The 26,005-nt window shown below is 38.8% G+C and overlaps 1 protein-coding gene across 4 annotated transcripts in view; it reads right to left on the reverse strand.

Moving 5' to 3' along the window:
* The window catches only part of MTF2 (metal response element binding transcription factor 2), a 50,766-nt gene extending 27,674 nt beyond the window's left edge, over window positions 1-23,092 (reverse strand). For 2 of the 4 annotated variants that reach the window (XM_021707299.1, XM_008074570.1), the window contains exon 1: window positions 22,794-23,092. In XM_021707299.1, the coding sequence (XP_021562974.1) occupies window positions 22,794-22,798 (5 nt within the window). In that variant the 5' untranslated portion in view covers window positions 22,799-23,092. The remainder of the gene's footprint in view (window positions 1-22,793) is intronic. The other 2 variants (XM_021707301.1, XM_021707300.1) reach the window with 1 other exon arrangement.
* Window positions 23,093-26,005: the final 2,913 nt, after the last annotated feature.

Raw genomic sequence — 26,005 nt, forward strand, 5'->3', positions numbered from 1 at the left:
TTAGCTTTTCCACTAATTAAACATACAATGACATGTAAAATGAGATCAACAATAATTCTAAAATAGCTTAAAAGTTTAGTTAAAACAAACAGGGAAGTTAAGAAGAGTTTCAACATCTAGGAATTAGAAATACCTAATTTCAATATCTAAAACTAAAGAAATTATGGGAAATCCTGTCATATGATACAAAATGGACGAACTTGAAGACAATATGCTAAGTGAACAAGACAGACAAAAAAGACAACTGTTACACAGTCCACTTATCATGAGGTACCTAGAGTAGTCAAATTCATAGAGATAGAAAGTAGAATGGAGGTAGCCAGAGACTAGGAGAAAGGGGGAGTAAGGAGTTAGTGTTGAATGGATACAGGCATCCCACTTGAAAGAAATACATTGTATAACTTTCTTGCTGTTTTCAGTAAAAAAAACAAAAAAAGGAATAATTTTAGAAATGAAATACATTGTAAAGATACTCAAAAATAAAACTGGTTGCCCTCCCAAATTTGCTGAAAAATATTAACCTACACATCCAAAAGGCTCAACAAATTCCAAGCAGGATAAATACAAGGAGACCTATACCCAGCTACATCACAGTAAAAATGCTGAAAGTCAAAGAGAAAATCTTGAAGGCAATAGGAGAAACATAACTCATCACATACAAGGAAACCCCAGTAAGATTAACAATGAAGCAGGCCAGGCAACCTGGCTCATGCCCATAATCCCAGCATTTTGGGAGGCCAATGCAGGAGGTCTGCTTAAGCCCAGGAATTTGAAACCAGCCTAGGCAACATAACAAGACCTCTTCTGACTCAAAAACAAAAACAAAAACAAAAACACTGGGTGCAGTGGCTCACACCTACAGTCCCAGCACTTTAGGAGGCCGCGAAGAAAGGACTGCTTTGCTTGAGTCCAGGAGTTAGAGAACAGCATGGGCAACATAGCGAGACCGCATCTCTAAAAAAAAAAAAAATTAGACAAAAGAAAACAAACAAGAAAGGGGTAAATAATACCACAGCTCAAACATAACTAAGATAAAAATCTGTCCATTTCTCCCCTTAAAGATTCCCCCCATTTAGTTTTCCCCATTATTGTCACTAATTACTTCTCTCTTTTCTAGAACGCGGCTTTTACTAGATGCCAAATTAATTTTTCTAACTTTAGAAAATATCATTTCCTTTCTGATTACAAAGGTAAGCATGCTGATGATAAAATAATATAGAGAAGCATATAGTTAAAAGTGCAAACTTCCCAGGCTATTTACCTCCTTCCACAACAGAAAACTCTTAATCTGCCTTTTCTTACGGGAAAGGCATATGTATTTTATACATGCCTTTTTTTCTGCCTTTTCTTATGGGAAAGGTATATGTATTTTATACATGAGTATAAAATATAAGATAATATTTTCACCAGCTGCTAAGCGACTTTGAAACTATTATCCAACAGAGAAACATTTAGGATGTGTCCAGTGTTTTACGATCAAAATCAATATAAAACTCATTCTTTTATATTCCAAACTACTGCATAGGATAAATTCATAAAAATAATTACCAAAGATTGTGCACATTTTTCATTTTTATTCTAGAAAATAACAAACACATATAAGAGTAGACAAAACAAGTATAAGGCACCATCAAGTATTACCACTCAGTTTCAGTTATCATCTAATAGCTAATACTCTCTCATTTATATACCCATTTCCCCCATCCTCATACTATGTGTATTTTTAAATGTCACAGATATTGTCAATTTATTCTCCCAAAGGTAGCAATTAACACTCACTGACACTATCAGTTCAGTACTGCATGGTCCACACCTTCACCAACAGGGAGAATCATTCTTTTGCTGTTTGACAACATAAATAGAAGGCACATTTTCTATTTCTATCTTCATTTTTTATCAGTTACTGAAACAGCACTTTTTTATATGTTTAACCATTTCCATGTCTTCTAGAAACTGGAGCTGATGTTTTTTGTCCCCCACCCACCCCACCCCCTTTTTTTTAGTTGAAGTCTCACCATTATCCAGGCTGGAGTGCAGCAGCCTCAGCCTCAACCTGCTAGGCTCAGACAATTCTTTCACCTCTCAGGTGGCCCATTCCCCAGATAGTGAATATTATACCCAATAATTTCCAAACCATGGTCACCCCTCCCTACGTCCCTGTTACTGATGTCCCAGTACCTATTATTTCCATCTTTATGACCACATATGAGTGAGAACATGTAGTGCTTGGTTTTCTGTTTCTGTGTCATTCACTTAGAATGATGAGGTCCAAGCTCCATCCATGTTGCTGCAAAGGACCTAATTTCATTCATTTTTATGTCTATGTAAGATTCCATAGTGTGTGTGTGTGTATATATATATACACACACCACATTTTCTTCACACCAAGTCAATTGTTGATAGGTACTTAAGTTGGTTCCATGATTTTGAAATTGTAAATAGTGCTGCAATGAACATACAAGTACAGGTATCTTTTTATATATTGATCTCTCATCCCTTGGATAGATCCCTAGTAGTGCGATTGCTGGGTCAAATGGTAATTCAATTTTCAGTTCATTGAGAAATCTGCATACTGCTTTTCATAGAGGTCAAACTAGTTTACAATCCCACCAACAGTGGATGACCGGTCCCTTTCCTCAGAAACTCCGCCAACATCTGTTGTACTCTGACTTTCTAATAATAGACATTATGACTGGTGTGAGGTGATAATCTCATTGTGGTTTTAATCTGTGTTTCTTTGATGATTTAGGGATGTTGAGCATTTTTTCCTATGTTTGTTGGCTGCTTGTGTGTCTTCTTTTGAGAAGTATCTATTCACATCCTTTGTTCACTTTTTTATGGTGTTTTTTTTTCATGTTGAATTGTTTGAGTTCCTCGTAGATTCTGGATATTAGCTCTCTGAGGTGTAATTTACAAATGTTTTCTCCCATAGGGTAACTTTTTTTCTGTTCACCCTGTTGATTATTTCTTTTGCTTACACCATCCTCTGCAAATCTTACTGGACTATTTTCATTAAATTAACCTTATTGTAAAATGTGTAAATATATTAGTCACTGCAAAGATAAATGATATACCCTTATTAAATATCCTTTCTTACTCATTTAAAGTTTTTCCCAGAATTGCTCAATACATCCTTTTATTGCTTCCTGTTTCAAATTGCCAAGGATAATTTTTTTTTTTTTTTTTTTTGAGTTGGAGTCTCACTCTTTGTCACCTAGCCTGGAGTACAGTGTGGCACGCTCACAGCCACAACAGCCTTGACCTGCTGGACTCAGGCGATCCTTCCACTTCAGCCTTCCAAGTAGCTGGAACTACTGACACACACCACCACACCCGGCAAGTTTTTGTGATATATTGTAGAGACGAGGTCTCACCAAGTTGCCCGGGAAAGTCTCGAACCTCCAGGCTCAGGCAATACTCTCGCCTCAGCCTCCCAAAGTACTGGGATTACAGGTTGAGCCACAGTGCCCAGCCTTCTTTTTTCTACAGTTAACTCATGTTTCTTAAGCTCTCCATGTACCAGTTGGGAATGATTACCCTCTAGGCCTTGTCCCTGTCATTTTGGAAGTTCCCCATACCACGCTGCTTTCTATATCACATATTCTTTTACAGAAGTGGTGGCTTGCAAAAAAAAAAAGGATGTGTACATGTGAACTTTCTATATCTAACAATATCACAATCTTACCCTCACTGATAGTTTTCTGGATATAGGATTTAATGCTAAAAATATTTTCCCTCAGAAGTTTGATGATATTCCTCTGTTACACTCAGCATTAGAAAAAAATCTGATGCCACTTTGACTTTGATCCTTTACAGAGTACCTTTATTCTTTCCTCAAGAACTTTTTAGTATCTCCTTTACCCTTAATATCTTAAAATTTCAAAGGCGGTATCTAGGTATAAGGTCTTCTTTCAGTCATACTGTTCAGCCCTCAGTTTCTTCACAGATCTTTTTTTCCTCTTTATCTTAGGCTCTACTTTCATGCGGCAGGATTTCCTATTTAGTGATCCTTAGCTGTCCACTGACTTAAGATTGAGGTTATATAAATCTGCATGGGATCTCACAGAGTGGTGAGCTTTGCCTTAGGGCAATCAGCTGGGAAGGCAACACTTAGGCCAAAAACCTCTGAATGCCAGACTTGGAGGCCTTTCTTCAGGAACTTTTCAATGTAGAAGCCCCTTCTACATTCTTTACCTAAGGAACTAGACAACTGGGTAATCTGTTTAAGATATAGACAAATATCTCACTTTTATCATCAGTAGATGTTATCTTCTCATTCCTCACCTTGCTGGGACCCTCAGACAGGGTTTGCTACCAGTAGTTTGGAATCAGCAAACACCCTAGTCCTACAGTTGGGCAACACTGAGAAGAAACGCATTCACAGAGTACAAGGTTAAATTTTGAAACCAGTATATTGGGTAGTTAAGTATCAGAAGCACTGCAAATAAATTATATTACAAACTACAGAACAACTGACTTAGAATCTCAATTCCCACTTACAGTTGCTTATGTAAAATGCAGCCTTATTATAAACAACCAATGAACATATTTTTGTCTCTCAAACTCCTGACAGCTGATATCTGAAAACTGGTATCTCAGAATATACTTTAATTAACCAAAACATTTTAACCAATCAAAACAACACATTCTCCAAACCATTTTATAACAAGAGTCCAATGGAAGTTAAGGAAAATATGATTATCTTATTTAAACTCTTTGGTTGTGGTCATTCAACAAATATTTATAGAATGTCTGCCACATACAAGGTACTATGCTGGGTGTTAGGAGAAACAAGTGTGCAAAGATAAACTACATATCACTGAGGAACTTCAGCCTAAGTAGAGAAACACACGCACACACCAAAAAACTGTAAGTAATATAATTCCTATAATAAACAGATACAAGAAGAATAATAGCTAACCTACCTAGGAGCAAGACTCAGCTTTTAACTTGAAATGTAAAGGTTAAGTTTCAGAGATGAACCTTAGAGAGGACTTCATAAGACTAGGGAATGTATGCAAAGGCACAAACTAATGAGATAACACACTTTTCTAAGAACAAAACTTCAGTATACTACAGCTCAAACTATAACAGAGAGAAAATGGCAAAGATAACACCAGCAAAAAAAAAAAAAAAAAAACTCAAGCTATAAAAGCTCCAGACATTGCCTCTGTTTCATTTACTATTATGTATCCCCTGCAGCTAGCACATAAGGAGAAAAAAGATGAGAACCCTAATAAATTAATAAAATAAAAACTTGAACTAGGGTCATGAAGAAGGTAGAATGGAAAAAAAAAATTCCTGAAGAGTAGAGCTTTAAGTAACATATTTTATATGCTTTGAATTTTCCAAGTTTTTAGAAATAATCATGATATTACTCTTATAACAAGAAATAATTCTGAAGTGGAATGGACAAGTATTAAGAAATAACTTTAGAGGTAAGTGGATTGCCTGAGCCCGTGGGTTTGAGACCTGCCCAGGTAACTTGGCGAGACCTCATCTCTACAATAAATCAAAAAACTGGCCAGGCGTGGTAGCACGCGCTTGTAGTCCAGCTACTTGGAAGGCTGAGGCGGAAGGATTGCCGGACACCAGCAGGTCGAGGCTGCGGTGGCCAGGAGCGTGCCACTGTACTCCAGTCTGGGTGACAGAGTGAGACTCCAACTCAAAAAAAAAAAAGAAATAACTTTAGTGGTATTGAGAACAAAGCAAATTCAGAATAACACCCAGGTTTTTAACTTGGAAAATTGGGAGGATGATATGGGGGAAATTAGGAGGAAAGCAGTAACAAGATTATATTATCTATGCTTCATCCAAGAAAAGATGTCTGCTAGACAAAATATTTATATTTTTTAGAACTATATGTTCTATGACTACAAGGCAGTAAGACTCAAAAATCAATAAAGATAATTTAAAAGTTTGAAAATGAAGATACACACTTTTAAATAATCCATGAGCCAAAGAAGAAATCATAATGGAAATTACTAAGTATTCTAAACCAACTAATAATTTTTAAAAAATTAAAACTTGTGAGATGCAGCTAAAGCAGTATTTAGAGACATAAATCTCAAAATATATATATTAGAAAATAAAAAAATCTGAATGATAATGAATTAAGCATCTATCTCATGTTGAAGGGGGGGAGGGAAGGAAAATAAGCCCCTCCAAAACAGAAGAAAAATAAAAGAACAGAAATTAATGAAAGAAAAAAATGCAACAGTTCTAACTAACCAATGGCTCCAAAAGCTGGTCCTCTGATAAGACCAATAAAACTGGCAAACATTTGGGAAAGAGTATTCAGGAAGTCTAGGAAGCAGTTAGTTATCAAGATTCCCAGCTCAGAAAGAAACTCAGATTTGAAAGTGAATATCTATAAATCATAAAATATTGATATTTTGGTCCTTGTTTTGTTAAGCACTAGCCAGGTCATGTGTTTCATGTGCTCATGTGTTCACTGAGCTATGGTCAGGCCATGTTTTCCTAAGCTTTGGCCCCCTCCCCTACCTTGGGGAGGTGAATCTCCTCTTCTTTTCTCTAATGCATTTTCTAAATAAACTATATTTCCCAATCTAAAATTTTTTTTTTGATATTTGGAGCCCTGTGTACAAGGAGAAGAAAAATGGGATGAGGAGGACTTCACTATAGTAAAACAGCTGGGTAAACATTTGTTACTTCTCACCCAAAACAAGGGAAAAGAAAAAATTAAAACCATCCCATCTTAAATTATTCTAGAATACATGTGAAACCTCAAATCACAATATATAAAAATGGAATGTAGTTTAAAGAATAAACACTTGTAAAACAAGGAAAATAAAACTCAAATGGCAACAGAAAGAACAATGAGAAATAAGCAAACCCATTTGTCTGCAAACCCCAAAAGACTAAAGAATTGGTGGCACCAGACTCAAAAGGTCAGGTGGGGAATATGTAAAAGTCTGCATAAAAGGACCCTTGGAATACCCAAGTCATATGTCCTATTCATAGAAACTTAACTCCTATTTTCAGATGGCACCTTACCTGATCCCCTCTCCATGCCTTGTGTTTCCCATATTCTTTCAAGGAACTGAATCAAGGGAAACACAAGGCACGGAGAAGGGATCAGGTAAGGTGCCATCTGAAAATAGGAGTTAAGTTTTCTTCTATAAATATATTCCAAGTCAATAAGTGAAAAAGAAGAAAATTTTTTAAATCACCATTTTGCAACACCTAATAAACAGATCTATGCATTGTGCATCAGGGGCTGCTAACAGCACAGCAAGAGAAACAACATGCTTCTTGATGGGAAAATAAACTACATGTGTAAAACAGTCTTACTTTGCCCCTCTTCCCCAAAAAACAAGTTTGCATCTGATAAGCCTCTAAATCTAGACATCAATTTACATGAAATGCAGATAAATATGCTCAACTACACAATGGGGATGCAATCAGCAAAATCCAGGTTGGGAAATCTACATGTCATATTGACCTGGTTTCTCCCACTGCACAGAAAAATAAAGGAAGTTGTAGGGTGAAACCTGTAACTGAAAAAAAAAATCTCAAAAAATGTATTTTTAAACTGACAAATTAAACCATAATCTTTAAGATGCACACCTGCATAGTAAGACCATAAAGAAAAAACATAAAAGTCAGGATGGCAATTATCTTTGAGGGAATGGAAGAGTTGAAATCTGGGCTGCAGAGTTGGCTGGCATTGTTCCATTTCTTGACTCTGGGGTGGTTACTAAAGTTTTCACCTTATAATAATTTATTAACATAATTTTTTTAACGCAGTCTACTTGTGCTTACATTTACAAGGATTTTGTTAAAATAAGCTATAATTGGGCCAGGTATGGTGGCTCATGCCTATAATCCCAGGACTTTGGGAAGCCAAGGCAAGAGGACAGTTTGAGATGAGGAATTCAAGACCAGTCTCGACAACACAGCAAGACCTTGACTCTATTTTTTAAAAAAATTAAAAATTAAACCAAGCTATAAATACTGTATCTATGAATTAAGAAAAAGGGAATAAGAAACTCCAAGAAATAAAATTACAGCCAAAATTAAAATGTCAATAGAACAAAAATCAAAGATAGATAATAAGAGAAAATAGATTAAAAAAATCAGAGGATCAGTCTTAAGAAATTCAACATGAATCCAGAAGGTGGGGAAAAAAGTTATCAAAATAAAAGCAGAAAAAAAAATTCCAGAACTGAAGGCAGCAGATTTATTTATCTATTTATTTTTAAGTTGGAGTCTCACTCTTGTCATCTAGGCTAAAGTGCAGTGGCACGCTCACAGCAACCGTAGCCTCAACCTGCTGGGCTCAGGCGGTCCTTATGTCTCAGCCTTCCAAGTAACTGGAACTACAGGCATGTGCCACCACACCCAGTTAGTTTTTGTGATTTAATGTTAAGACAAGGTTTCACCAAGGTGCCCGCCCAGGCTGGTCTCAAACCCCCACACTCAGGCAAGCCTCTCTCCTCGGCCTCCCAAAATGCTGGGATTACAGATTGAGCCACCACACCCAGCAAGGCAGCAGATTTAAAAGGGCATCAAGTGTCCAACAAACTTTAAAAAAAGACCTGTGCTAAGAAAATCAAGGATAAAGATAATATACTGTGCTTAGAAAGAGAGAAAAAAGCAACAAAGGACTGAGAATAATGACACCATCACTATAGCAACATTAGAACCTAGAAAACAGTGAACTATTCATTTAAAAATCTGAGTAAAAACTAAATTCTGAGTGAAAATCGAAATCAACCTTATAACCAGTCATATGATCAACTAAGAGTGAGGGTGGCCAGGTTTGGTGGCTCATGCCTGTGATCCCAGCACACTGGAAGGCTGAGGTGGGAGATCACTTGAGTTTGAGATCAGCCTGATCAGACAAATGAAAGAGATTCCATATCTGCAAAAAATAAAGAGTTAGGGTAAAGCCACACATAGTGGTACATGTCTATAGTCCCAGCTACTAACTACTCAAGAGGCTGAGCCCAGGAGTTCAGGGTTGTAGTATGCTATGATCACACCTGGGAATAGCCACTGTAATACCGCCTGGGCAACACAGCAAGACCCAATCCCTTAAAAAAACAAAAAAGGGTAAGGGTAAAATTAGAACATTTTCAGCCATATCAAGTCTGTAAAGATTTATCACCCAAACACACTTTCTTTCTTTGAGCTTAACAGAAGATACCAAAGAAAGTAAACCAAATAAAGGGCAGACATGGGATCCAACACAGCAGAAAGGCAAAAGGAATTCCCAAGATGATGGTGAAGGCAACACCCAAGACAACTTCTGTGCAGGTGTAGAGCAAAACTCCAGGAGAACTCCAGGAGGGTATCTCTAAGAAAAATAAATGAAACTCATAAATATATGATAGACTGACATTATAGAAAAATATTCTGTGAGACACTTTACAAACCAGTTGAAGATGTGTCAAGATTTTAATGTTCAAAGAAAACTAAGCAAATTTTGTTTTTAATGAGGCAATTTTTAAACCTATTTGTGTAAGAAATGTACTCTAGAAATAACAGCTAAAAACAGCTAACAACTGTCTGACACTATCTAAAAGTCTTTACATATATTAATCAGCACTAACCACTACTGTAAGGCATCGTATTCTATGTGGCTCAAATGTAAACAATTTATATATAATCACAAATAAAAACAGGATTTGAAATTTGTCATATAACCATACTGAAAGAATGGGGAGAGGGGCTATGAAGGAAATTTCTCATGTAACATTATAGAAATAAAACGTCTAAAATGGGTGAATCAAGATGCAGTAATTATTTTATTTAGAAATGTAAAGAAATAGTTCCAGGTTAAAAGAACTACCTCTACAGACTGGAAGGGGTGGGGAAATCTGATAAGAAACTGCATCTTTTTGGCTAAAAATCTTTTAGTTGTACAACTGCGTGATGTTTTAAACTCTTAGCAAGTAATACTTCAATAAATATTACAAATTAACTTTTTAAAAGATTTTTAAAATGATAAAGGTAGTGAGGACAAACCTTGGTAAAATCAACATACATGGCCATGTTCTCTGGAATCCCAGTTCTGAAGACTGTTAACAGTTGGCAAGTGAAAAAACAGTTCCAATAACCAAGTAAACTATGGAACTTTTTCAAAGAACTTCCTAGAAGCCTTTAATATGTTAACACATACTTTATAATTTTCCCTAATATTAGACCACAGGAATTCTCCACTCTCTTGCCTTGAAACAGTTCAGGAAACAACTGTTTTAAAGCAGTAGTTCTCAACTCAAGTCCATAAAACAGTATTTATCTACAGCAAAAGAAGGAAGAACAACATATTTAGTATTTAATTAAGTTCAACTTACTTAAAATACCATTCTGTATTTTGAGGGTACATCCTTTTTACATTCCTATATGTAAGATCAAGTATCATATATGAAATGATGGTGGTAAGTGGCAGTTTTTAAAGATATTCTTCTTTCCAAAATAAAAGGTGGCAACCCTATGTCAGTATACTATTCTTACCCTGCCAAAGAGTTAATGGTTCATGAAAGTCAAGTATGAGAATCTTTGGAAAACGCTTATTTGAATAATGAACAAAACAACCCTCTGAGGGGCTGAGCACCATGGCTCATGCCTATAATTTCAGTTATTAGAGAGGCAGAGGAGGGAGGATTTCTTGAGGCCAGGAGTTCAAGACAAGCCTGAGCAACACAGAGAGACCTGTCTCTAAAAAAAATAAATAAAAATAAAAAATAAACGAATTAAAAAAAAATCCTCCAAGGGAAATAAATCATCCAAAAAACAAAAAGATACACCAGAGAGTAAAATGTCATTAAAAAAAATAGGAAAAAACTAAAACAGAAATAGCAATATCAGATGTACCTAATAGGTTCGGTAAAATAAGTAATAAAAACTGTTTGTTGAACTTAACAATTTGAAAGTCACATGTAAGCACTGAGTTCAAATGCCAGACTACATGAGGTTTAAAAGTAAGGACTAAAGGGCTGAGTTTAACTTATTCTTTCTTATGGTTTAGCTACTCAAAAAGGTTAAAGAAAGTTTTGGGGTGAAAACATTTTGAGCATTAATATGAGCTATTGGTTAAAAAATGAAGTTGTTAAAACTAGAGGAAAAATAACCTAACCAAAAATATTCATGTTCTAACATTCCTTACTCTCCTACTTTACACTGATGACTAAGACTAAATCTGTGTAAAAATATACATAACAACACTCACCACTACAGTGTAATTAAATTATAAAAGCAGAATCAAGGTACTTGGAAGTCTAAGGTAGGAGGATAGCTTGAGTCCAGAAGTTCAAGACCAGCATGGGCAATAGAGCAAGATTCCATCTCTTAAAAAAAAAATTAGGCACACACCTATAGTCCAAGCTACATGGGGAGCTGAGGCAAGAGGATTACTTGGGCCCAAGAATTTGAGGCTGCAGTGAGTTATGAGAGCTATGATCGCATCACTGTACTCCAGCCTGGATGACAAAGCAAGACTCTATTTTCTAAAAGGGGGGCATAATCAAACAATTTTCTAGAAATTTAGGTAAACCTAATAACTCCATGTAAACCAATGGAATTTGCATTTAAAATAACAATGGAGAGTAACCATTTTGCTTATCACTGGATCTCTAAAACTTTTCATAGTTTATAGCATAAAGTAGGTACTTAAAAATATCTCTTGAATAAACTAAATCAATATTTGTCAATATACAGATTAGCAAATAAATTCTCCATTTATCAAGCAAATATCACAGTCCTCTGAAAGCACATATTCTACTACACAAGCTCCAAGTTTATTCATGTATTTATTCCAAATTAAAAGCCAAAAACTCTTCTAAAATTGTACTTAATTTCACCTCACTTGAAAGTTAAAACTAAAAACAAAGATAAATTCTCCTCTCCAACCTCAGGTCCAGCCTGAGCCACCTAGAACTAAAAATAGCTTGGCTATCTAACAGGTCAGGCAATGACAGAGGTGTTTACAGTTTCAGTGAGTGTGGCTTTAGTACTCTATAAAATTACAAGGCCAGGCGCAGTGGCCCAAATCTGTAACCCCTGCACTTTGGGAGGCAAAGACGAGAGGACTGCATGAGCCCACAGGTTCGAGGCCAGTCTGGGTAACTTGACGAGACCTCGTCTCTATAATAAATAAAAAAATTAGCTGGACATGGTGGCGTGCATCTATAGTTCCACCTACTTGGAAGGCCGAGACAGAAGGATCGCCTGAGCCCAGCAGGTCAACACTATGGTTGCCATGAGCATGCCACTGCATTCTAGCCTGGGTGACAGAGACTCCGATTCAAAAAAAAAAGAAAGGAAATTACAGAAAACATTTTTAAATATCTTAGCATGTAGGATAAGAGACCAGGTGCAGTGGCTCACACCTGCAATACCAGCACTTTGGAAGACAGAGGTGGGAGGATCACTTGAGGCCAAGAGTTTGAAACCAACCTGGACAATATAGCAAAACCCTGTCTTTACAAAAAATAAAAAATTAGCCAGGCATGGTGGTGCATGCTTGTAGTCCCAGCTACTCAGGAGGCTGAGGCAAGAGGATTGTTTGAATCCAAAAATGCAAGGCTGCAGTGATCATGCCACTGTACTCTAACCTGGGCAACAGAGCAAGACCCTATCTCTAAAATAATGAAAAAAAATGTAGGTTACAATATTAGCTTCATAAAACATCCTTGAATGTTTCCATATATTTTTGTGATCACATAAAGATTTCCATAAACTATAAAAATATAGATCTTAACTTTTAAAAAAACTGTAATTGACACTGCTGAATATAATATAGCAAGTGTTTTCAGAATGGCAGAAATACCAACATTTAGAGGCAGTATAAGATTTCAAAAGTGTATCTGATTTTTAAAAATAACAACTAGTTAAATATTTTCATCACAGTATCCACAGGCATCTAAACTGTGCAAATGGAAAACAAAATAAATGTCTCCACAATGATATTCTAATACTGGATAAAAATTATATTAATTTGTAGATCCTCAGTGATATATTAGTTGTGATATGATTACTTATCTCACACATACAATAGCAGAGAAAGGCCAACTACAGACTTCAAACACCAAAACCAACAAAGCAAATAATATACACACAAAAAAAATACATAGCTGTGAATGAAGTACAACTAGATAGATACATACATACATGTTCAAAGCCCAGAATTGGTAAAATTGATTATATTATGTAATGAGCCTCCACTAACAATTCTGGCAAGGATGAACTAAAAGGAAAGCTCAGGATTTTCACTGTAAACCTAAGACCAAGAAGGAAGAAAGAATGGAACTGAGGTGTCCTTGTTACAAGTCACTAGCTCTGTCCTCTATTAAAAATTTCCAATTCATTTTTTTAATTGGACACATGCTGATATTTAAGGTGTGTCCACTTAAAGCAATGAAGACTCTCCTACATAGTCTCATGACCATTATCATACCCAGCAAATTTATCATTAGTTTTGTTTTTGTTTTTAAAGAGATGGAGTCTTGCCATGTTGCCTAGGCTGAACTTGAACTCCTGGGCCAAGTGATCCTCCCCCTTTAGCCTCCCAAGAAGATGGCATTTACAGGTATGTGCCACCAAGCCCAGCTTCACTGATTCAGTATTATTGCCTAATGTACAGTCTACATTCAAATTCTCCAATTTGACACAAAAATGCCCTTAAGAGTGTTTTTCAAAATCTAGACTTCAAATAGAGTTCACACATTGCATTTGGTTGTCACATGACTTTTATCTTCTTTATTCTCAGTTGTACCCTTGATTTTTTTTGTTTTTGTTTTTTCTAACATTTGGTATTTTTATTGTTTGCCTGCTCCATATTCTGGATCTTCTTATCATTTCCTCATGACTAAAGTCAAGGACAAACAATTTTAGCAAAAATACAACTCTGGTGATGCTGTGTTTACTTGTTTCGTGTGCGCGCGCGCGCACGTGTGTAAGTTTATGTACCCCCTGCTTCCCCACTACCTCCAACCTATACTGTATACACCATAAGTGCAGTGAAAATATCAATGTTCAACATTATGTCTAGCACTTAAGACTATATCCTACATACAAAGTCCTCAATATATATTTGTTGAATAAATAATATTTTTCCATAGCATACAGTATCAAAGTAAAATACTTTCAAAGTGCACATGTACCAAATAGTTATTTGTTGATGCTAATTAATGATTAAGAAGTAATGTTAACCGGGCTTGGTGGCTCAGCCTGTAATCCCGCGCCTTTGGGAGGCTGAGGAGATTGGATTGCCTGAGCCCACGGGTTCGAGACCCGCCTGGGCAGCGAGACCTCATCTCTACAATAAGTCAAAAAAATAAATCAGCCGGGCGTGGTAGCGCACGCCTGTAATTCCGGCTACTCAGAAGGCTGAGGCGGAAGGATCGCCGGAGCCCAGCAGGTCTAGGCTGCGGTGGCTGGGAGCAGCCACTGCACTCCAGTCTGGGCAACAGAGTGAGACTCCGACTCAAAAAAAAAGAAGTGATGTTAGCCAGGCTCAGTGGCTCAGCCTGTAATCCCGCGCCTTGGGAGGCTGCGGTGAATGCCTGAGCCCGTGGGTTCGAGACCCGCCTGGGCAACTTGGCAAGACCTCATCTCTACAATAAGTCAAAAATTAGCCGGTGTGGTAGCGCGCACCTGTAGTTCCAGCTACTTGGAAGGCTGAGGCGGAAAAATCGCCGGAGCCCACCAGGTCAAGGCTGTGGTGGCTGGGAGCAGCCACTGTACTTCAGTCTAGGCGACGGAGTAAGAGTCCAACTCAAAAAAAAAAAAAAAAAGAAGTAATGTTGTTAGGATCCAACACTATATTATGATGAGAATATTTTGAAACTATAAAAATATTTTTAGTTCTAGGTAAGTGCTTTTAACCAGGGCTGCACAAACTACTCTTCTATTGAGGGAGAATTAATTGATGAACTATCAAAAAATTCTCACATTGAGAGTTAGTAGGAGTTCAAGTAACCATAAGAACCTTAAACTAATGTGAGGACAAAGGAAGTGATGCGCCTCTTCTCAAGGAAAATTGGTTTAGACTGTTACTCTACGTTTAAAGCTACTTATTATTATAAAACTGTAATTCTTAAAAAAAAAAAAAAAAAAAAAGCCCTCCAGGAAGAGGAAAGTGGTACATGTGCCAGATATTCCTCAATGAGCTGAAAGTTCAAGATGATTAAGACCTACTTTCCTCACCTCAGAGAGATCAGGAGAAAATCAATAATTATATATTTTTCAAAAAGTTTGGGTTTGGTGGCTCAGTCTGTAATCCTGGCACTTTGGGAGGCCGAGGCAAGAGGATTGCCTGAGCCTGCGGTTTCAAGACCAGTCCAGGCAACTTGGCGAGACCTCATCTCTACAATAAATCAAAAATTAGCCAGGTGTGGTAGCATGCGCCTGTAGTTCTGGCTACTTGGAAGGCTGAGGCGGAAGGATCACCAGAGCCCAGCAAATCGACGCTGGGGTGGCCGTGAGTGTGCCACTGCACTCCAGTCTGGGCAACAAAAGTGAGACTCCAACTCAAAAAAAAAAAAAAGTTTAGGTGCTGTAACTAGACATTTATTCAAGGTAAGTAATGTACAAAGAGAAGAACTTTTCTAAAATCTTATCATTTCTACTATGTACAGACCTTAGGAAGAAGAACCTAGTGAAAGATCTGTTGAACACTCATCCTGAAAAACAGAAGTTACAAAGTATCAAATTCCTCAACTTTCTCTCCACCCTTTCCCCTAATCCTATTCACAAAAACCTTACCTAATCCAATTCTCTAAGAACATGCCTCCTCTCCAGTAGTAGAGAGATCTCATACCCTCAAGAATCTCACTACATCAATAATCTCCTTTCCTCTATTTTAAATCCCCTCCAAGTCTCCTTGGTGCAAACCTGCCATAATCAAAAACAATACAAATACTTATAAATTACTTATCCATTTCTTTCATTTTTCTCTCCAATAAACTAAGAAAATACTTATAAATTACTTATCCATTTCTTTCATTTTTCTCTCCAATAAACTAAGAAAAAGCGCTTCCCACTTAATCCCACTTAATCCTCTGTCCTGGTTACTATTAATAACTGCATTAAAGAACTCCAAGATTGGGCATGGTTGCTCACACCTGTAATGCCAGCACTTGGAAGGCCAAGGCAAGAGGACTGATTGAACTCAGGGGTTCAAGACCAGCCTAGGCAACATAGCAAGACCTTGCCTCTACAAAAAATATCAAAAGAAAAGTAGCCCAGCATGGTGGTGTGAGGCAAAGGATAGCCTGAGCCCAGGAGAGGTCAAGGCAGAAGTGAGCTGTGATCATGCCACTGTACTCCAGTTTGGGTGACAGAATGAAACCCTGTCTCAAAAGAAAAAAAAGACCACCAAATAACAGACAATGCTGTAATTTCAGTTCTCGTTGTACCCAAGCTTTGTATAATAATTGATGATCATGACCTATTTCTCAACATTTTCTTCTTTTGGTTTCTGAGATGCTGCCACCCACAGTGCATGATTCTTCGCCCACTTCTCTAACCATTCCAGTTTCCTGTACGGATTTTTCCTCCTCTGACAACCCTTTAAATGCCGGAGCTGTCTAGGGTTCCCTTCTCTTGTGTTCTACATGTTTTGCTTGTCCTGATTAGCCATGTTCTTCCTAATGTTTCACCTAAATTTTATCTGTTAGACAATTTCCAAATCTTATTTTCTGCTATTTCACATCAAAAGCTTCAGGCTCTTACTGCCTGGATTCTTACAGCACTTTTTTTTTTTTTTGAGTCAGAGTCTCACTGTCGCCCAGGCTGGAGTGCAGTGGCACCATCACGGCCACCCCAGTGTTGACCCACTGGGCTCAGGCAATCCTTTTGCCTCAGCCTTTCAAGTAGCCAGAAATATAGGTGCATGATACCATGCCCAGCTAATTTTTTTATTAATTGTAGAGACAAGGTCTCACCAAGTTGCCCAGACTGGTCTCGAATCCCTGGGCTCAGGCAATCCTCTTGCCTCGACTTCCCCAAGTGCTGCAATTACAGGCTTGAGCCACACACCTGGCCGCAGCACGTTTTAATTTAACAAAACTGAAACGATGTTCTTATCTTCTTCAAACTCCTTTCCTTACTCCAGCATTCCCTCTCTCAGTTAATGTCATTACTATCTGACCATCTCTCAAACTAGAATGTCTTATCCTTGATTCCTCCCCTTTCCCTAAAACTTCAAATTCACCAAATCCTGCTGATTCTTCCTCGAAGACTACCTCCTAGCTATCTGTTACAACCATTGCCTTGTCATTATCAGCTCTCACCTGCACTATTACCATTGACTCCCAATTGATGTTCCTGTCAGCAGCCTTATGGCTTATTTAATGCACTTTCAATCTGCAGTAAGGAGAAACCACTCATTCCTGTGTCTAAAAGATTTTAAATGAATCCTAATGTCTAGAAAAGTCACTCACTAAAGGACACATAATCTTCATACTGTAAGTCTATGAAATGTAGATCTGTCTTACAACTGATGGTATCTTATAATCACTAATTGGTCAACTGGCAGTAGCAAAGTACTCCTCATTGCCAAGGTAAATGCATACATTCAAAAGTGCCAGCAGCCACCAGGGAGAAAATATAAGAGAAAACACCAATGCATGCATCTTTTATTCCACACACACTAAATGGTTGAATGAGAAGGTGGAGATACACAGTAAACCAAACATGCTCATTTTCCAAAGTGGGAATCAAGAAAAGACTTGCTCTAACTATAAACCCACACTAGAGCCCAGCACCAACTTTTATATAATTATTTTGATTATTATATAGGTTGTCTTTAAGAATACTGTGCCACTAACACATATGATGATACAAAAATTGACACTGCAAGGAAAAATTCTGCTATAAAACTCAAAAAGTGATTCAGAACCTTCACCCCCAAGAAAACTATTAGGATAAAAGAATTCAGCAAGGTTGCAGAATACAAGATTTATATATAAAAGTCAAACATATTTCTATACACTAGCAATCGGCAATCTGAAAATAAATTAAGAAAAAATTCTATTTACAAAAAAAGAACAAAATACTTGGGTATATATTTATATTTTTATTTTTAGAGATGGGATCTCACTTGGTCACCCAGGTTAGAATGCAGTGGTGCAATCACTGCTCTCACAGTTCACTACAGCCTCAAATTCCTGGGTTCAAGAAATCCTCCTGCCTCAGTCTCCTGAGTACCTGGGATTACAGGCACAGACCACCATGCCCAGTTGATTCTTTTTTTTTTACAGACAAGATCTTGCTATGTTGCCCAAGCTGGTCTCAAATTCCTGACCTCAAGCAATTCTCCCACCTCAGGGCCCCAAGTAACTGGGATTATAGGTGCAAACCACTAACCCTAGCTCAGAAGAAATGCAAAGCTTATAATGGAAACTACCTAACAGTACTGAAAGAAATTAAATAAGACCTACATAAATGGAAAGGTATCCCATGTTCATAGATGTTAACTATATTAAAATGGCAATTCTCCCCAAATCAATCTACAGATTCAATCACAATAACTAACCAAGTCCAAGCTGTCATTTTTTTCATAGACTGACAGATTAATACTAAAATTCATATGGAAAACAACCCACAAATAGTTAAGCAATTTTGAAAAAGAAAAACAAAACTTGAAGATTCACACTTCCCGACTTCAAAACTTACTAAGAAACAACAGTAATTAAGGTGTTATGGTAAAGTACAGAAACATAAAACAATGGAATAAAACTGAGACTCAAGAAACAAATACTTATATGTATGGTCACCAGATTTTTTACCAAACTGTCAAAACAATTCAATAAGAACAGCCTTTTTAAACAAATGGTACAGGGAAACTGATATCCACATGCAGAAGACTGAAGGTGGACCTCTACACCTCACATCATATATAAAAATTAACTCAAGTCTAGGCGCGGTGGCTCACGTCTGTAACCCCAGCACTTTGGGAGGCCAAGGCTATAAACTGCTTGAGCCCAGGAGTTCAAGAGCAGTCTGGGCATCATAGCAAAACTAGTCTCTACAAATAATCAGAAAATTAGCTGGTCGTGATGGCATGTGCCTGTTGTCCCAACTACTCGGGATGCTGCAGTGAAAGGATCACCTGAGCCCAGGAGGTCATGGCTGCCATAAGCTGTAATTGTTGTGATCATGACACTGCACTCCAGACTGGGTGACAGAGACCCCAACTCAAAAAAAAAAAATTAACTCAAAATGGATCACAGAGCTAAATGCAAGCGCTAAAACTAAAGCTCTTAGAAGAAAGCATAGGTGTAAATCTTTGTGACTTGATAGGCAACAAATTCTTAGGACATCAAAAGCACAAGCAGAAATCCAAAAAAGAATAAATTAGACTTCATCAAAATTAAAAGTTTTTATGCTTCAAAGGACATCATCAAGAAAGTGAAATACAGATTTTTTTATTTCTTTGATGGGAGTGATGAAAATTATCTGAAATTAAATAAGGTGATAGTTTCATAACTCTGTGACTATACTAAAAACTAGTGAATTGTACACCTGTGCCTTTTAAGGTACCTGTGAACTATGTACATATAAATTTGGTAGTGAATTATATCACAATAAAACTCTTATTTAAAAGCTGTATAGTTAAAGTTTATGCATTTCAATATATGTAGCTTTAATCTAAAAAAACTTTTAAACTATATTATAAAGATGTGGAGTACAAGTCAGGATTAGGTGCAAAAGTAATATACCTGCAGGTGAAGTTTGGGCCTCCAGCTGGTCCTCACTTTTCCCTGGTTTAGGACTAAATATCCTTTGTATTGTTACGGCCCCCCTCACTTTCCTCCCTCCCCTGGCAGTGTCCTGAGATTGCCAATCCCTTCCCTCTGTTATTTTGATTAATGTTCAGGGCCCACTTATGAGTGAGAACATGTAGCATTCGGTTGTTTCTGTGGTAGATCACTAAGAATGATTGTCTCCAATTCCATATGATTTGCTGAGAAGTCCACGATTTTGTCCTTCTTTATGGCTGAGTAAGAAAATGTGGTACATAAACACGATGGAATATGTTTGATATTATCCCTAATAAAGTACTTTTAATGGAATTATAAAAACAACAAAGTGCATTTTTAAAAATAACAAACAAGGCGGGTGCAGTGGCTCATGCCTGTAATCCCAGCACTTTAGGAGGCCAAGGTAAGATTTGCTTGAGCTCATGAGTTCGAGATCAGCCTGGACAACATAGAAAGACTTCATCTCTACAAAAAATAAAAAATTCTCTGGGTGTGGTGACACACACCTGTAGTCCCAGGACTTTGGGAAACTGAGGCAGAAGAATCACTTTAGGTCAGGTGTTCAAAACCAGCCTGGGAAAATAATAAGAATCCATCTTTAAATATTTTTTTTAATGTACAAGGAGAATTTGAACTTCCTCAGTTCTAAGGCAGTTCCTTCTTATGCTTGGGCTCCTGTGGTTTCCCTTGTTAATGAATGTGACAATTCCTAATACTGTACTGTCCAATACAGTAGCCAATGTTACATATGGTCGCTTAAATTTTAGTTCTAATGAATTAAATTATAAATTCAGTCTCACTCTCACTAGTGACACTTCTAGTGTTCAATATCTATATGTGGCTAGAGGCTACCACATACTGGATACAGTAAATATAGAATACTGCCATCACTAGAGAAAGTTCTATTGGACAGCACTATGCTAACACAGAAGAAACATCCACAGAGAACCTCCAACATTCCAATTAAGGGTTCTTATACTGGGTTTCACGGCAATAAACAAATTCTCCTGAAAACAAGGGAAACAAAGTATAAAAATATCAACCAAGAATACTGTTCATGAAGTTCAGACTAAAACAGTAGCTAACTTTTACTTTTAGAATCATCAAGTTATAGATGTTGTTCAGGGAACTCCTCTGAAGCAAATTTTCTCATCTATCAAAATAGATTATCATTATACTGCCAATTTCCTCAAGTGAGGCGTAAAGATTATGCTGAAATATGACTGAAGCAAATTATTATTTCAGCCAAAGGTCTAATAAAAGGTATATTTATAATCCATGATTATCAAAGAGTTTATGATTCACAGCAAAATACACAGAATAAAAATTATTTCCTAACAGCTTTGGTACAACAGGAATAATTTTAAAAATTAAATACATTTGTGTCATCTAGAAAAAAAGGTTTAACCCAGATGATTTCTATACATCTAGTTTAAAATTGTCCATTTCAGATAGTTCAGATAGACTTCTGTTAATGCTCATTAACATAATAAATATGCAGTATCAAGAAACAGGTGTGTTCTTAATTCAAATATTTAGAACATTTTTAGCACTTAAGAAAAAATTTGAAGGTGAAAAAAATTTTAAATGTGAATTCAAATTCATGTTTATACTTAGGAACCGGAAACAAAAAACATCACCTTGTATTCCCTCAAGTTATCACTGCAAGTATGTGCAGTGTAAATAACATAGACAAATAGAAAATATAATACTTTATGTTAAGAAATTTTAAATCAATTCTTTCCTTGCCTAAACTACCAGGCACCAGATGCCATTAGTCAAAACGGCTCCTTTGAAAGTATTTTCAAACATTTGAAAAGGTCACTTACGAATTTAAGTACATTTTATTTTATCCACATTAAATACTTTTACCAACTGTCTTTGGAATTTACTACCGAAAAAAAGGATTCCCAAGAGAGAATGAAAACATGGAAATTGAAACCAGCCGGTAGGCTAGGTATACAGTAGGGTCACATGGAATCGATCTGAAGGAGAAAGTTACTACTACTACCACCAGAGCATCTGGAGTCAAATTAAATCAAGCACTATTTACATATTTCTAGCTCTGTACTGACCTCACATGGTGCTTTCCTATATGCTACACACAGGCCCACCTAGGTCTTCACATTTGAGTTAGTGTTAATGGTGTACATCTTTAACCAAAGTTAAATGTTTTAAAGAATGTAACATTCCACAACCCTTTTTTCATTGTTCAAGAACCCTTGCTGTTCGTCAAATCACCCCGATAAATCCATCTGTTCCCTTTAACTGCTTCCAAAGAAAAATTCTAGCAACCAAGGACACCAGATTGCAAAACAGTCAGAGTCAGAGCTCTAGCACTACCGTAATATGTTAACAAACCCTGGCAAATCAGTAAGATTCTTTAAACCATAATTACCTCAATGGTAAAAATGAATACAACGCCAATCTACACTCGAGGAAGGATATGAGTTTGAGTTCACTAAACAGAAGAGACGTCTCCGATGTGGGGTGCCTCTCCCCATCTCTTTCCCTCCCACCTCTTCCCTAGAAGCTTTCGGGGTCTGAGTCCCGGCCCCACGGCGGCGCTCCCCTCATCTCCGTATGCCACCCAGCGCTCACACTCGACCCTGACTCCAATCCCACACGATCCACCACCCTCTGGCTCCAACTGCTACTTCGCTTTGCGCCCCGAGGTCCAGGCAGCCCCCATTTTCCAGCAGCTCCTTCGCCGCCTCCCCGCCCCCCATCGCCAGGTTCATCCTGCCCCTCCAACCGTCTCCCGCCCCCAGGTTCCTTCCTGCCCTCCCAACACAGCTTCCCCGTCTCAACGTCTTATCTGGTTCCTCCAACGGCCTCCACGACCTGCCCGCTCGAGTCCCTGTTTCCTCCAACACTCAACTGGGGACTCCTTCCCATCCATTCTTCTCGACACACACCAACGCCGGGACACCCACGTCCAGGGGCCCCCACCCCCACCACGGTCCTCCATCTTTCCCTTTTCTACTTGCTTCCTTTCTTCCTCCTTCCCCCACCCCCACCTCCTCCGGAAGAGTCGGTTCCCAGGCCAAGGTCTCTCACCTCATTCGGTCACTTCAGTGGTGCCAACCGCTTCATACAGGAAAAAACAACCAATCAGGTCCCCGTGGGCGCTTCCCCTGCGAGTCCGAGCACTTACTGGGCACCCGCCCCGCCGGGCACCCCGCACATAAGCACGCACAGACCGAAGTCCTTGGGGACGAGGGCTGGGGGCAGAGCGAGCGTTCTCACACCGGTCTCACACACAACTCCCTTCGCTACAGCCCTTCGCCATTTTGGTTTCCCGCGGACTGCCGGTGCATTCTGGGAGCGCGGAGCGACTCCGGTGCCGAATGGCAGCTCTCCAGAGCCGTGAGGGGGCGGGGCCTGCGCGGCGAGCGCGGAAGAACACCGCGCCCTGCGTCCGCGGCTGGGGCTGAACAAAGAGGGACTCTTCGACGTTGCGGTGAGACCGGCTCCTTCCGCTGCCGGCGCTAACACAATGGCGAGTGCGGCGCTGCGGCTGTCGGCGGTGCGCTGGGTCTCCGGGAGGTGGGGAGTCGTGTCCGACCGGCCGTGTGCAGGAGCCCTGGGAAATGGAGCGGTGTTCTGCTGATCGCGCTTCAGGAGGGGAAAACCTTAGCTAAAGCGCATCTCTTCTGCCTTCACCCCGAGGCCAGCTGTTAGAATTTGCTTCCGGGGGAGGAGACCCAGAATGTCAAAATTGAATTTTGTTCGGCGATTCCCAGTCCAGTCCCAAAGTCCTTATCAGGAGCTGCTTATATGAAAGATTGTAAGACTTTTCCCCCCTGAAGATGAAAGACTGTTTTCTATGTACCTGCTTCCTAGTTGTCATGAAATCTGAGAATAATCCCGTGCGAAGTGGTTTTAAGAATACCGAACTCTTTTTTATTAGGGCAGACCCTTAACTTGCCCAAGACTGTCGCCCACGGGGTCCCAAATGACAAACTGTGAGAGTGTACTCTTGTCTCTGACTCGCGGCTAACTACACAGCCCAGCTCCTCGTAGTAAGCATGTGTGGCACCTTTATTTAAACTTTGTCAAAATAGTTTTTAAGTCAGTGTATGTTTTTGCTCCATATTATGTCACAGGGATGATGAATACATGTTTTTTCTCTCTGGAAAAGGACCTCTTGTGGTCTAAGCTCACTTTGCTCATGTGGAGCTCAGAATCTGGCAAATAAGCCTATGTATTTTGTCTAACACCATTCAATATTTTATCCAGTACCATTCAATATTTTAAATATTTTGGCCATACCTTTCCATTCCCCTGCTTCTCTTAGTCTTGTAAGTCTGTCGTCTTATTACACCCTCACTGTGTCTACTACATATCAGATTTCACTTTTGAGTTATGTCATAATATAGTTTATCATAAATTCATCCAAATGACCTGCATACATTGGCTGACAAAACGTTCTATTTATTTGTTTGTTTTTTGTGTATTTATTTTTGAGTTGGGGTCTTACTCTGTCACCCAGCCTGGAAGGCAGCAACACAGTCATGGCTCACCACAGCCTCCACCTCCTGGGCTCAGATAATCCTTCTGCCTCAGCCTCCTGAATAGCTGGCACTACAGGCACGTACCACCACACCAGGCTAATTTTAAAATTTTGTGTGGCGATGACATCTCGGCAAGTTGTCCAGGCTGATCTCAAACTGCTGAGCTCAAGCAATCTTCCCACCTCGACCTCCCAAAATGCTGAGATTACAGGCCTTAGCCACTGCACTTTGCCCGGCCAAGAAAAATGTTGACTAAACAAAAAGTAGATTCAGTCCAAAAACTGATAAGGACATTACACAAACAGGTGTATTTGCTGTGCAGCTAAGCCTAATTATAGGAAATCAACTTGGAGAACATTTGGCCTAAGTTCTCCTCAACATTTCTGTACCGAGGTCATCAAGTCTCAATTTCAACACCTTCAGTGATCCAGTACTTCAGAGGCAGTTATTTCTACCTCAGTAACTGCTTTTTGTTTGTTTTGAGAGACAGTGCCTCATTCTGTCGCCCAGGCTGGAGTGCAGTGGCCCAATCACAGCACCACAACCTCAAATTCCTGGACTCAGGGGATCCTCCCACTTCAGCCTCCTGAATAGCTGGAACTACAGCTGTGCCACCAACACCCAGTTAATTTTTTCATTTTTTGTGGAGATGGGGTCTTGTCACCAAGGCTGTTCTCAAACTCCTGGCCTCATCCTTCCACCTGAGCCTCCCAAAGTGCTGAGATTACAGGCGTGAGCCACCACGCCTGGCCAGAAACTAATAATTAGAAAAATTTTTCCTTGTATAAATGTACAATCTACCTTCCTGTAATTGCCACTTACTGGTGTAACTTTTGGGCTCTTTAACCACACAAAAGTTTTCTAACTCTTAAACATTGGCGAAGTCAATGATGCCTCTGTTTTTTAAAAAGTTTGATATTTTTCTATACAAACGTATGATGGCAAAAGTGTAAGCAAACTTTTAATTTAAGGAAATCAGGTGCTTAGAGATTCAAAAACCTCTGCTCCAGCGTGGCGGCTCATGCCCATAATCCCAGCACTCTGGGAGGCCAGTGTAAGAAGATTGCTTGAGTCCAGGAGTTTGAGACCAGCCTGGGCAACATAGCAAGACCTCGTCTCTACAAAAAATTAGCCAGGCATGGTGGCACACACCTGTAGTCCCAGCTAGTCAGGCAGTTGAAGCGGAAAGATTGCCTGAGCCCAGGAGGTTGAGGCTGTTTTGAGCCGTGATTGTGCCACTGCACTCCAGCCTGTGCAACAGAATAAGATTCTGGCAATACAAACAAAAAACAAGCCTCAGAGATTCAAAGACCTCAATGGGTCACAGAAGAATATAAAGAATACCTGTAAGTCTTAGAAGTTTCTATTAACTAAATAAAGTGCAATGGATTAGGACCTTAAGAAGAAATATTTGCCATCACGTCCCTCAGAAGTATGAAGCAGAGTAACTTCAGTTGCAGTAAACCATACCCTTTATTGTTATTATTTATTTCTGTGATTGTCATGAGGGTTGTTTACAAATATTCTAGTTCTCCTCTATTTTAGACACAGAGTAAAAGTGCACTCTCTTGCACTTCGGAAGTTAGTTACTTTGACCAATAAAATGGAAGGGAAATGATGTGCATCACTTCCTAGAGGAATCTTTAAGAGGCAAAGACGCATCTTCCTCTCCACTGCATGGATGCTGGGGTTGACATAGGACGTCCGTCACCTTCAGTCTCTGTCTACAATAAGCAGTGACTAGGATTGTGCAGT

The sequence above is a fragment of the Carlito syrichta genome, unplaced genomic scaffold (assembly GCF_000164805.1).
Source record: "Carlito syrichta isolate Samal-C Ts95f unplaced genomic scaffold, Tarsius_syrichta-2.0.1 Scaffold316491, whole genome shotgun sequence".
Lineage (NCBI taxonomy): Eukaryota > Metazoa > Chordata > Mammalia > Primates > Tarsiidae > Carlito > Carlito syrichta.